We start from the raw sequence: 13,746 nt of genomic DNA on the forward strand, positions 1-13,746 counted from the left end.
TTTTCCCCATCTATTTGCCATGAAGTGATGGGACTGCTGCCATGATCTTTGTTTTTTGAATGTTGAGTTTTAAGTCAGCTTTTTCACTCTCCTCTGTCACTCTCATCAAGAGGCTCTTTAGTTCCTCTTTGCTTTCTGCCATTAGAGTGGTATCATCTGAATATCTGAGGTTGTTGATATTTCTCCCGGAAATCTTGATTCCAGATTGTGAGTCATCCAGCCCAGCATTTTGTATGATGCACTCTGTATATTAGTTAAATAAGCAGGATGACAATAAACAGCCTTGACGTACTCCTTTCCTAGTTTTGAACCAGTCCATTGTCCCATGTCCAGTTCTAACTGTTGCTTCTTGATCTGCATACAGGTTTCTCAGGAGGCAGGTAAGGAGGTCTGGTATTCCCGGCTCTTTAAGAATTTTCCAGTTTTTTGTGATCCGCACAGTCAAATGCTTTGGCATGGTCAATGAAACAGAAGTAGATATTTTTCTGGAATTCCCTTGCTTTTTCTATGATCCAACGGATGTTGGCAATTTGATCTCTGGTTCCTCCATAAACAGCAGAGCAGGACTGAACGAGCCCTGTGGTTTCATGAGAACGTCAAGAATCACGTAACATAATGGTGGTCTATGTAGGTAGGTAACAGACAAAGCTAAGTGAAGTCTTGGACAGCTGGGGCAGTGAATACTGCCAGTCAGCAGAAATGAACTTCAGTAATCATGGTTTTGAAAGAGGGAGGCATGGACATTCCTCTGCAGTGGCGCCCTAATTTGGGCAAATCTCTAATGAGAAGATGCTTTGAGATGATCTTTTTTCTTTATAGCAGAGGTTCACCTGGAAGTCCGCTGACCACACACACACACACACACACACACACACACACAAAGACTGGAGGGTGACTAGTTCACAGCTCTTGCATTATCCCAGTGTCCCCACAGTAGTGCAGGGAGAGTCTGTAGGGTAGGATGGGCCACAGCCTGGAAGGAGGGCACTATTTGTTTCTACCTTGGAGCAGAATCCCAAACAGACTTCCGGGTCCACCAGAGAAAACAGAGAGAATAGAGCTGGGACACATTCTCTCTGCCTGTTCCATCTCAGGGTAATCAGTAGATCCTTCAGTGGAAATTTGGGGAGATCATGCCTGCCTTCCGGCGAGAAGCACTCAGGGGCTGTGTGAGACCCCAGCCCGGGAAAAAGCACCACGGGCAACTTGACAGGAATCCACGTGATACACCAGTGGCAGGCACTGCTGTTTCCATGGCAACCTGGGATAGGATGATTCGAACTTCTTAGAGCCAATTCTTTGGTAAACCCTTAGGGTCAGAAAAAAGGTCTGTGTGGAAAATTGTCATTATCCTTAAGAAGTATTGGTTTTTTTTTTTGGGGGGGGGGGCAGTTGTTTATTTAAGTGCTTACTAGGTCAGAGTTGTTTTGCTCTTGCCTAAAGCCAATAATGCATTCAGAACAGAGAAGGAAAATGTCAGTTTTTTCATACATTCTAGTTCCAGTTTCTGCTAACATAGACAGTGTGACCTAGGATATATCCATTATTTATTCATCTCTCCATTTAGCCAGCCAGCCAGCCAGCCAGCCATTCAGCCATTCAGCCATATGTATTGAGCTCAACCTTTGTCCTGCTGGATTTCTTACCTGTAAGATGAGAGAATGAGTCTGGTTTAGCATTTTTGACCTAGGCTCATAGGTCCTTAGGAATTTCAGGGTTGTGCTTTCAGGACCTTCCTTCCCAGGATGGGCTAGGGAGATTGGGCAGGGCCTGAGACCCCACTTGCCTTCAACCCAGGACAGCCCTGTTTTTAGTTGTTTTACATATTGAGATTTCTTTTTCTTCTCATTAACTTATCTATTTTTAATTGGAGTATAGTTGCTTTACCACATTGTGTTCATTTCTACTGTGCAGCAAAGTGAATCAGCCATACATACACATGTATCCCCTCTTTTGGGGATTTCCTCCCCATATTCGTTTTAAACAAAGACTCCTAGACTGAAAAATCACTGCCTCAGAGGGTCTCCATGGACCTTCCAGTGGTGACTCTGCAGCTTCAGGCCAATTGCTTTTCGATCAGTGCCCCTGCAGTGCAGGATATAGAAATAGGATGGAGAATAAACCCGTCTCCCCCACATCCCCCGCAGCCTCTGTGAGGATAAACTGAGATTATAGTGTGAAAACCTGCTTGGGTAAACGACTGTTGTTAAGATAATACAAATAATAATTATTACAGTGGAGTCGGGCAGTCAAGATAAACCCACAGGGAAATACAGCCTATAATTCAGCCTACAATTAGGGATCAGGTAAAAGCAGTAGACTCCCAGGGTCTCCACACAGGGACTTGGGGAATTGCATGGCTTTCCTGGGAATGTGAGTCTGCTCACCGATGCCTCCCCCGGGGGGTTCCTGCGCCCCCTGCTTCAACCCCCACCCCCACACCCTTGCCCACCGCTCCCGCAGCTGCAGGGAGCCTCACGGTGATTGGCTGAACTGGAAGTTGTTGCTAGGCTACCAGTCCGCGGGAGGCTGGGGCCTCTAGTCCCATCCTCCACCGCAAATTCATCCCGCACAGCCGAGTTAATTCGGGCACCCTATGAATGGGATCCCTAGCAGTTTAAATTGTCCGCTGCCAAGTGCCCATCTTTCTAGGATTTAACACTTAGCAAGAGGCTATGTGAAGGAGGGGAAGAGAAGTCCTCTGTTTTTATACTCTGGGTCACCTTAAATAGCTGTTTCTTTGAGCCTTTGGGTCCTCCCTTGATTTCTGGGTTTGCTGATATATCCATTATTCATGGCTGCATCTGTGTTTATTAAGTGCCTACCATGTTCCATGCACTATGGGACAAAGTGATGAATGATGTGGAGACCATCATTGCCCACATGAAGGGGGAAACATTAGGCGCTTAAGCAAATAAGTAAGATAAACATGCATCTAATTCTTTCTTTCCTCTTCAGTGATTTTACTAAGACCCTCTTTCCCCTACTAAATCTGTAGGGTCCCCCAAGTTGACAGGGAAAGGAGTGCTACTGCCAACTGTGCCTAAACTACATTACACCTAACCCACCCCCTGACCATGCTCTGAGACTGGGGTACATCCTCTCATCTCCATAGTGCTTGTACTTTGCTCTCTTGAACCTGTAAGTGAGCCTGAGTGCACCTTGATGAAGATGTGGGTTGGAATCATTGTCCCATGTTCCCTGAGAAAGCTGAAAGCCAGAGACATCAAGAAACACTGTCCTCGGTCACGTGGGGAATCACTAGCATAACCAGTATTGAGCACTTACTATGTACAGACTCTTTAAAAAAAATGAAAAAAAAAAACTGCCTTCCTAAAAAGAATGAGAAAAAAAAAAAATGATCTCCCTCATAACAACCCAGTAAGGTATAATTATTATTATACCCATTTTATATGTGGCAAAATTGAGGCTGGAAGAAGTTATTTGACTTGCCAAGTTGACCCAGGTAGTGTGTGGCAAAGCTGGAATTTGAACCAAATCTCCCTGGCTCCAAAGCCTAACCTCTTTTTAAGAACTGGATCTGGTCACAGAAAAGAGTCTCTGAGTGACTAAGTCTTGGAGTGGTTTCCAAATGCTCTTCAAAAGCTCCCAATCCCAGGATCTTACTTATTTTTCAACGGAAGTTTTTGGTACAATAGACTCATAAAACCTGGTGAATTGGCCATACTTATCAATATGACTGGCTCTGTTATCTATCCATCTGTGATGAGCTTGTCTTCAAATTTTTATTGGGTAATTAAGTCCAATAACTCTTTCCTGTAAGCATTTCCATTGCTTGCTTTGTTGGCTTTTTATTTTCCTTTGTTCATGTATTGAACAAACACTGAGCACCCACCAAGTATTGTGGGAGGCTTGGTGGGTGTAGGTGAGTGTGGCCCATCTCTTCCATGAGGAGTTCCCAACTTAGAGCAAAGTTTCTGAAGGGTCTTCCACGGGCAAAGTGCAGTGAGAGGTCATGGAGAAAGAAGGACCACAGAGACCTGCCCTCAGAGACTCTCGGTTTGGGAGACAGACCCACAATTAGGTTAAATACAAAAGTGTGAAAGGAGGTGGGAAGGAGCAGAAGTGGTTGTGGCAGGTGTGGGCTGGGGGTGGGAGCAGCCCACCTTGAGTTTCCTACAGAGCTGCTTTTAAATCCTATCTTGCTGTGGTCCCTGTGGGACACTATGTTTCAGAGCCCAGTAGCCTGCAGCTTGGAAGGAGGACTTTAAATGGGAGAAGGTGCTAGAAAGAACAGAGATGCATAAAGAAGCCAGCTAAATTTATCCCTCCTTGCAGCACCCAGCAATTGCTATGCTTAACACTTGATTTTCTACCAATAGAGACTAGTTTAACCAGATTAGGTGTTTTTCTCTGAGAAGACAGAGAGAGAAAGAGATGCAGAGAGAGAGATCTGAAAAGAAGCAAGGTGAGACAGAGATAACTCTGCACACTTTGGGATGCAGTCCTAGTGAGCAGTAGGAAAAAATATTAAACTAGGCACCCGAGTGGGAGCAATCAGACAATCTCTTGCCCCCTTTCAACCTGGCTACCCTTCTAGTTTCCAGATGGCACCATTTTTCAGATGTAAGAATGTAGGCGACATCTATGTTATATTGGCCACTGCCTTGTCCCTGTCACCCACCACTATCCCTATACAACTGAGAGTTGACTGTAAATGGATAATATACCAAAGCAATGATTTAAGTATTACAAGACTAATATGCATGCCTTTGACCTAGCATTTCCATGTACAGGAATTTATCCTGACGACAATAATTAGGGAATGGCAAAGAATTTAGCAAGAGATGATTCATTGCAGAATTGTTTAGAAAAAGCAAGGAAACTAAGTAGCCAACCCCTTTTGGGGACCTGCTCAATAAATAATGATATATCTTTACAAATAGCTGTCCATTATGCTCGTGAATTAGGTTATAAATGGGTACTTACTGATGTGGAAAGACATGATTAGGTAAAAAAAAGCAAGTTACAAAATAGTGTATGTAGTATGACTCTATATAAGCATTCTTGTAAGTAAGAATAAATATATAAAATAGTCTAGGAAGACACAAACCAAATGTTAACCTCTGGGTGGAGGAATTCCAAGACATTAATTTTACTTTCATTTTGCTCAGCTGCATTAAAAAAAATTCTTTTATCCACAATGAATATGTATTTCCCGTGCAGTGAGAATAAATTTCCTTCCAGCGGTCCTAGTGAGCACCTCCTGCTAGGAGTCCAGGACTTGGGGGGCAAGCTGAGCCAGGTACTCCTGACTCTGAGGCTTGTGAGAAAGGCCATCAACCCTGTGAGGCCACCTCAAGCTGCTCTTTAAGAATTGCCAAAAAGCGAGTCCCCACCCTAACCTGACTCTCCAACCTGATTGGTCTTATGGGCGAGAACTCAAGTGACCCAACACCTTGGTATCAAAATGCTCAGCTGCCTCATAACCTACTGGTGGGTTGCCTGCCGCCACTCCCTGCCCCCAAGGGAAAACAGTCTGTACAAACTGGTTCTTGGTAAAGGCTAACCTTGCTAAAATTGCAAGGCCTTCCCAGCTCGCCAGGAGCATCCTCCCCTATAAGGGGGTGATGGCTAAAGAGGAATCCAGATCTGAAAGAGACACGTGCACCCCAATGTTCATCGCAGCACTGTTTATAATAGCCAGGACATGGAAGCAACCCAGATGCCCATCAACAGATGAATGGATAAGGAAGCTGTGGTACATATACACCATGGAATATTACTCAGCCGTTAAAAAGAATTCATTTGAATCAGTTCTAATGAGATGGATGAAACTGGAGCCCATTATACAGAGTGAAGTAAGCCAGAAAGATAAAGAACATTACAGTATACTAACACATATATACGGAATTTAGATAGATGGTGGCGATAACCCTATATGCAAAACAGAAAAAGAGACACAGAAGTACAGAACAGACTTTTGAACTCTGGGGGAGAACGTGAGGGTGGGATGTTTTGAAAGAACAGCATGTATACTATCTATGGTGAAACGGACCACCAGCCCAGGTGGGATACATGAGTCAGGTGCTCGAGCCTGGTGCACTGGGAGGACCCTGAGGAGTCGGGTGGGGAGGGAGGTGGGAGGGGGGATCGGGATGGGGAATACGTGTAACTCTATGGCTGATTCATGTCAATGTATGACAAAACCCACTGAAATGTTGTGAAGTGATTGGCCTCCAACTAATAAAATAATATTTAAAAAAAAAAAAATAAAAAATAAAAATAAAAAAAAAAAAAAAAAAAAAAAAAAAAAAGATGCTGCGTTGATCAGGTCAGCCCTTACTACACCCAGGCAGCTGTGATTCCGAAAACTGGAGAGAAAAGGCCGTCACCATGGCAACCCAGGCTGGCTCAGCCTCTGGGATCAGTCCAACACCCAGAGAAAGGAGGTGGGGTCTGGAGTCAGAACAAACACTGCCTGGCTGTCTGACCTCAGGCGGTATTCTTTTGCTTTTCTCTGCCTCAGTTTTCACATCTGTAAAGTGATACGGAAGCTCCTTATCTTACCTGCTCCCAGGATTAATGAGGAGTAATCTGTGAATGGTAAAATGTGAGAGGCGTAGAGCACCCCTAGGTTTGGTTTGTCCCCAGATTGCTGTGTACGACCTTGGACAAATCACTTAACCTTTCTGTGCCTCAGATGCTCTGTTTGTAAATAGGAAAGTAATGTCCCCTGTGATGGCTTCTCAGATTTACTGTCAGGCGGCCATGAAAGTCCCAGAAGTTGGAAGGAATCTTAGCCCTTACCATCCACGCAGGAATCTCTTTGATGAGTTCTTTGGCCGAGGTACTTGTCCTACCTCTGCTTCATGACCTAACGTGGCAGAGAGCTTATGACTGCACAGCTTTCCAAGTAGCCATTGCTACATGACGCTAATTGTAAGAAAGTTCTTTTGTATGGGATATTTTGGGTTTTGCTTAAAAAAAAACAAAAACATTTAATTAAATTATTTGTTTTTGGCTGTGCTGGGTCTCCATCGTGGTGCACGAGCTGTTTGCTGCTACTCACGGGCTTTCTCTAGTTGCTGCAAGTGGGGCGGCTCTCTGGCTGCAGTGTGCCGGCTCCAGGGCACGCAGACTTCAGTAAGTGCCGCACACAAACTCAAGAGTTGTGACTCGTGGACTTAGTTGCTCTGTGGCATGTGGAACCTTAGTTCCTGGACCGGGGATCGAATTCCCGTCCCCTGCATTGGCAGGCAGATCCTTAACTACTGGGCCACCGGGGAAGTCCCAGCATAGGATGTTTTTACAATTAAATGTTTGTTGTCAAAATTAGCAGTCCCTTTCAGATCTGTTTCCACTCCTGATTTTCCCAGCGGGTTTGCACAAGATAGAAATTAGCAGCAATTGGCAAGAAGCAGGTACAGGCCCAGCTCTGAAAGCTTTTAGCTTAATGGAGTGAAGGAGCATGAGTTCCTGGGTCACACACTCTAGGTTAAAATCCCACTTTGTTCACTTACCAGATGGTTGCCCTTGGGCAACTTATATTAGCTCTCTGAGCCTCAGTCTCCTGATCGGTAAAATGAGGCCAGAACTACCTATCTCATAGCATTAGTGCTGTGACAGCGCTTCTTATTCATCGCACAACTCTAACTTCCCTGGTGGAATTCTGGAGATGGCGGGGGGCAGGGAGGATCACAACTTCCTCTGCCACCCCCTGGACAACACATCTGACCTCTGAGCCCCATCTGGCATGTGTAGGCTCTTAAGTGGCCAGGTTGTGCCCCTGGGCACAGAAGCAGGGAGAAGGTTCATCTCACTTGCCCTCCTGGGAACCTCTGCAACACAGCCTTGTGTTCGCATGTCAGGGCCTTCTCCCTCTCAGGCCTAGGCCAAGGGCCATAAAAGGAAGATGATGCAATGGCTTCAAAACAAAGTTTACCCCTCCCTGTAATTCCCCTCCCTCAAGATTAGCACCCCCTCCTGCCCACCGATGCAGCAGGCACTAAGCATGCATCCCAGGTATCACTTGGTAAAGCCTGTCAACTACCAGTTCAGTTCAGTCGCTCAGTTGTGTCCAACTCTTTGCAACCCCATGAATCACAGCATACCAGGCTCCCTGTCCGTCATCAACTCCTGGAGTCCACCCAAACCCATGTCCATCGAGTCCGTGATGCCATCTAACAATCTCATCCTTTGTTGTCCCCTTCTCCTCCTGCCCTCAATCTTTCCCAGCATCAGGGTTTTTTCCAATGACTCAGCTCTTCCCATCAGGTGGTCAAAGTATTGGAGTTTCAGCTTCAACATCAGTCCTTCCAATGAACACTCAGGACTGATCTCCTTTAGGATGGACTGGTTGGATCTCCTTGCAGTCCAAGGGACTCTCAAGAGTCTTCTCCAACACCACAGTTTAAAAGCATCAATTCTTCTGTGCTCAGCTTTCTTTATAGTGCAACTCTCACATCCATACATGACTACTGGAAAAACCATAGCCTTGACTAGATGGACCTTTGATGGCAAAGTAATGTCTCTGCTTTTTAATATACTGTTTAGCTTGGTCATAACTTTCCTTTCAAGGAGTAAGCGTCTTTTAATTTCATGGCTGCAATCACCATCTGCAGTGATTTTGGAGCCCAGAAAAATAAAGTCAACCACTGTTTCTCCATCTATTTGCCATGAAGTGATGGGACCAGATGCCATGATCTTAATTTTCTGAATGTTGAGCTTTAAGCCAACTTTTTCATTCTCCTCTTTCACTTTCATCAAGAGGCCCTTTAGTTCTTCTTCACTTTCTGCCATAAGAGTGGTGTCATCTGCATATCTGAGGTTATTGATATTTCTGCCTGCAATCTTGATTCCAGCTTGTGCTTCCTCCAGCCCAGCGTTTCTCATGATGTACTCTGCATATAAGTTACTATATCACTGTTTTAATGGGACTCTCATAGAGGGCAAAAAGCCTCAGACTCAAAAGAATGCAGTCTGGTGGTGGGGTAGAAAAGTGGTCCTTTGCCCTCAATTGAAGGAGGCAAGATGCCTGACTAGCGGTGAGCTCTCAGGAGCCAGTGATTTCATTCCTCTGTGCCACCCTTTCCTCACGTGCAGAATGACAGGTTGATGCCTGAGACCTCTCCTGTGTCAGAATTGCAGGTTTTTCTATTTACTGGATGCAGGATGAGATGGCATAATCGCCCCTGAGATGGCATGATTGCCCCTGACCTCTTTATGCCATAGGGGCTGCTGAGCACCCGCTCCTCTCTGCTTCCTCCACAGATGAATACCTTCGAGTCCTCAATGTGGGTGTGGCCGAGGTGAAGAAGTCCTTCTTGGGGCCCTTATCGCCATCCTGTAAGATGGTGCAGATGATGAGGCAGTTTCTGTACCGTGTCCTGCCTGAGGACTCCTACAAGGTCACCACCGGGAAGCTCCACGTGGCCCTCACCCGGTTCACAGATGGAGAGAGTGTGGTGGTTTCAGAGTATACGTCCAAGGAAGAGCTTATTGAGGCAAGGGGGCGGGACTTGGGTTGGGGGCGGGGCCGAGTGGGGGTGGCCAGGGATAAGGGCGGGGCCGGTGGGCGGGGCCGGGGATAAGGGCGGGGCCGGGTGGGCGGGGCTGGAAATGAGAACCGGGACAGGGAGCTGGGGCCGAAAAGGAGAGGCTGGTCTTGCTTTTTTGACAGGCCTCTGGTTAGGTCCGCCTGTCTGCCTCACTTCCTTCTGTTTTCTGCTTCCCAAGTTCTTCCCTCCCTTCGGGCTCCTGCCATCCGTCTTTCTGTCAGGCAAGCTGTGAAACGAGATGGGTACAGAGAGACGCCAAAAACGAATCAGACTTGGTCACCATCCTGCACTTCAGCGCTCAGAGTCCCGCCCGTTTTGCCTCTGCCTTGCCCTCTGCTCTGATCCTGCAGCTTCTCAGAGGCCCGTCTGTATTATCAGCAGAGGTCCTGTGGCTCCTGTCGGCCTGGGCTGCAGGGTTTCCCCGCTGAGTTTCTCCCAGGGTGTGGGAACGGCCTCGCTTCGCCCTCTCTCTTCCTTTGGTCCTTGATAAAAAGGACTGCGTTATCATGAAATGGAAAGAGGGCTCTGATAGTGCACTTTTATAAGCTCATTAATATAATTTAAAAAATAATTTTATTTACTTATTTATTGGCCGCGCGGGTCTTTGTTGCTGCACGGGCTTTTCTCTCGTTGCAGGGGGTGGAGCTACTCTCTGTTTGAGGTGCAAGGGCTTCTCATTGCGGGGGCTCCTCTTGTTGCTGAGTCTGGGCTCTAGGGTGCTCAGGCGTCATTAGTTGCTCCTTCTGGGCTCTGAAGCACAGGCTCAGTAGCTGTGGTGCGCGGGCTTAGTTGCTCCGAGGCATGTAGGACCTTTCTGGAAACCAGGGATCGAACTCATGTCTCCTATACTGGCAGGTGGATTCTTTACCACTGAGTCAATCATCAGGGAAGCCCCCATTAATATAAACTTTAGTTATGAATTCTTCGTGTTGAAGAGTGCTGTGGATATGCCCAATTTTCTTTCAGGACAAAGGGGTTGAGGCCACGCCCCTCCACCCTTATTTCCACTCCCTTTCCCTCCTCTGAATGCAAGGCCCTTGCTGCCCATTCTCACTTCCCCAGATTGGCATGGCTTTGATCCCGGTGAGGGGGATGAATAGACAGTGGGCATGGACACTTCCTCCAGCCGCCTCATGTCCCCTGGGTTTATTAGCACCCAGTTCTTCAAGACTTTTCTCTCCCCAATCCTCTTCCGCCACTTTCCCCTCCTACTGATACCAGCCAGAGCAGGTCCTGCAAAGCAGGCCCTATGCCTTTGCTCCTGCTCTTCCTTCTGCCTGGGATGCCCTTCCCCCTTTCTACCCCACTTCACCTGCTCAGTGAGACTCCAGTCACGCCCGCCAGGGAACTTTCCTTCATTACCTGCCAGCCTGGCACCCCCTGGGTTGGGCACTTTGGGGCCATGTTGCCCATGCCCACCTCCACCACAGCCCTCATCACCCCATGTACTGTCACCTACTTGTTCCCCCTCTTTGAACATTCCCAACAGTGAGCATATCCCTTGATTCCAAAGGATCAGATTCCAAAGGCCCAGGCCAGATAAATAACAATGAATTCCACTGGATTCATGGAAATTTGGGGCCAGAAGAAAGCCTGGAGATCACTGAGGCCGTTCTGTCCCTTTAAAGCTGGGACACCCCGCCCAGACCAACCAAGGAGGTTACCAAGGACCCAGCCAGAAACTGACCTGGGGCTCCACTTCCCAGGGCAAGGCCTCCACCTTGGTGTAAGGAGGGCCAGGCTGGTGGTGGCCAGAGACTGCAGGTGAGTCCTCTCCACTCAGCCCCCAGGCCTCGGGCACCTCAGCCCTGTTCTCTCCCCACAGGCCCTGTATTGCAGCTGCTTCGTCCCGGTGTACTGCGGCCTTATTCCTCCAACTTACCGTGGCGTGGTATGTGCTTCAGTGTGGGAGGGGGCGAGCTGGGATCCAAGGGGGCCCCTGTCACCCACATCTGTGAGGGATGGCCTCAGAATTCAGTGGGAAGACCACAAGAATTGAAAAGGCCCTTGTGTTTTCCTACTCAGAATTCCCAATGTAGATGGATTTCTGGGGTTTTAAGATGACCTCTCCCCCACTGGGTTGGGCTTCTCTCTGCACCCATCAACCCATTACTGAGCCTAGCAAGTCGAGGCTCCACAAGTTTGCCAGATTTTCCCAGTAGGAAAATGCAGTCAGTGTGAGACTACGCCTCTAACCAGCTTCAGTTGATGCAGATGCTGCTGGTCCACGGACCAGCTCTGAGCAGGAGGATTTAACCCATATCCCCTCCTCATTTTATATCTAGAGAAAATGAGATCCAGAGACTAGGAGTCAGCTAGCAGATGGACCCTTAATGCATGCCATCCATGTAATTCTCAGGTGCCCAGAGAGCTGGAGCCTCTGTGTCTGTGATCGTTTGTTCATAGTTGAGGGAACAGAAGCCCCAAGACTTGAGGGTGAACACTTGGTAGTGAGGAGGGTTCTGAAGGATTTGCAGGGAGAGGTCTGACCTCAACAGAGGGAGGCAACTGGGACCTGCGGCAGCCTGGAGGGGGAATGTCTCACAACCTGCTCGGACTCACCGCATGTACACCTTCTCATAAGGCCCTGGGGTCGGGTTCCATTCCCCGGCCCTGCCCTCAGCCGCTGAGGGACTTCACAAAAGATGACTATGACAACTTTATCCAGAGCATGGATGCCCCTGAACCTTGGTGTCAAAGCGTCTCTTGAGGGACCCATTTCCTTTTTTTTTTTATTGGCCTTACCATGCGACCTTCGAGATCTTAGTTCCAGACTAGGGATCAAACTCATGCCCATGCCCCCACACCCCTCCCCTCCCACTGGGAGGGCAGAGTGTTAACCTCTGGACCATTAGGGAAGTCCCAAGACCCCTTTCTTTGATGACCTGAGCTGGGGAGAGGGCCAGAGTGACTCCAGATGAGCGTTTCTCATGGGCACCCCCTGCCCCACAGCGGTACATCGACGGGGGCTTCACCGGCATGCAGCCCTGCTCCTTCTGGACCGACTCCATCACCATCTCCACCTTCAGCGGGCAGCAGGACATCTGCCCGCGGGACTGCCCTGCCATCTTCCACGATTTCCGCCTGTTCAACTGCTCCTTCCAGTTCTCCCTGGAGAACATTGCCAGGATGACCCACGCCCTGTTCCCCCCAGACCTGATGGTGAGCGGCACGAGGGATCTGAGCATGCGGGCAGGGAGAGCCAGGGAGGGTGGTGGCGCGGGGAGGGGGGCTGGGACTGGGGAGCCAGTGGGGCCCACTCAGTCCATCTGTGCTTCCCCCCTTCGCTGGTCCCTTCAACTTCCTTGTAAACCTGCATCCTGGCCTTGCTGCTACCAGGTATGAACAAGTGCCCCAGGGGCACCCAGCCTCAATTCTCTCCCCCTGATTATGTCAGAGCCGCTGATAGGAATGCTGGCTGAACTCGCGCATTCTGACATTCAGTGTGGGGTCAGCAAACTGTGGCTCAGGGGCCAAATCCAATCCATTGCTTGTGAGCTAAGAATGGACTTTCCATTTTTAAGGCATTGTTAAAAATAAAAAGAGAAGTGACAGAGACTGTGTGTGACCAGCAAAGCCCCAAATATTTACTATTTGGCCCTTTACAGAAAAGGTGTTATGGGCAATATCTCGGGTAATCCGCCAGCATCCTCTGTAATGCATACAGTTATTTTTCCCATTTTACAAGTGAAGAAACTGAGGCTGTGAGATGTCATATTCAGACAGCCACCAAGCGGATAAGTGGCCGCACTGGGATTTGAGCCCAGTCTCCTAATTCTGCTCTTCCTACTGTCCAAATGCACCTTCTTCGGTTCTGCTCTAGACCTCTCACATTCTGCGGCTCAGGGGAAACTGATGGTCAGCTGTGAATGGTTTAACACCTTCATGCAGCATCACTATGGACACATGGTCAGGAACTACCCCCCGCTTCTTAGCAGATAGCAAGGGAGGAGTACATTTTGAAAAGCCCATCAGATGAAGCTGAAGAGCAGTAGAAGCAGCTGCTTTGGGCCAGGGGGCCGCCAGGCTCTGCGTTGCTGCACCCTTACTTCCTGGTGCTCCGCCTTGCAGATCCTCCACGATTATTACTACCGAGGGTATGAAGATGCTGTTTTGTACTTGAGGAGGCTGAGTGAGTACCATGTGGGGCCAGGAGGAAGTGGGGCGGGGGTGGGATGGGGTAGGTGGGGCAAAGACAGAAAGTAGAAGGGCTGAGTGAAGGAGC

At 48.3% G+C, this 13,746-nt stretch overlaps 1 protein-coding gene across 1 annotated transcript in view; it reads left to right on the forward strand.

Annotated features, from left to right (window-relative positions):
- The window catches only part of PNPLA1 (patatin like phospholipase domain containing 1), a 51,036-nt gene that overhangs the window by 17,164 nt on the left and 20,126 nt on the right, over positions 1 to 13,746 (forward strand). Inside the window, exons 2-5 of the mRNA XM_065913295.1 lie at positions 9,235 to 9,467; positions 11,347 to 11,412; positions 12,474 to 12,683; positions 13,593 to 13,653. Coding sequence (XP_065769367.1) covers positions 9,235 to 9,467; positions 11,347 to 11,412; positions 12,474 to 12,683; positions 13,593 to 13,653 — 570 coding nt within the window. The remainder of the gene's footprint in view (positions 1 to 9,234; positions 9,468 to 11,346; positions 11,413 to 12,473; positions 12,684 to 13,592; positions 13,654 to 13,746) is intronic.

Source organism: Muntiacus reevesi, chromosome 20 (assembly GCF_963930625.1).
Source record: "Muntiacus reevesi chromosome 20, mMunRee1.1, whole genome shotgun sequence".
NCBI classification, from domain to species: Eukaryota; Metazoa; Chordata; class Mammalia; order Artiodactyla; family Cervidae; genus Muntiacus; species Muntiacus reevesi.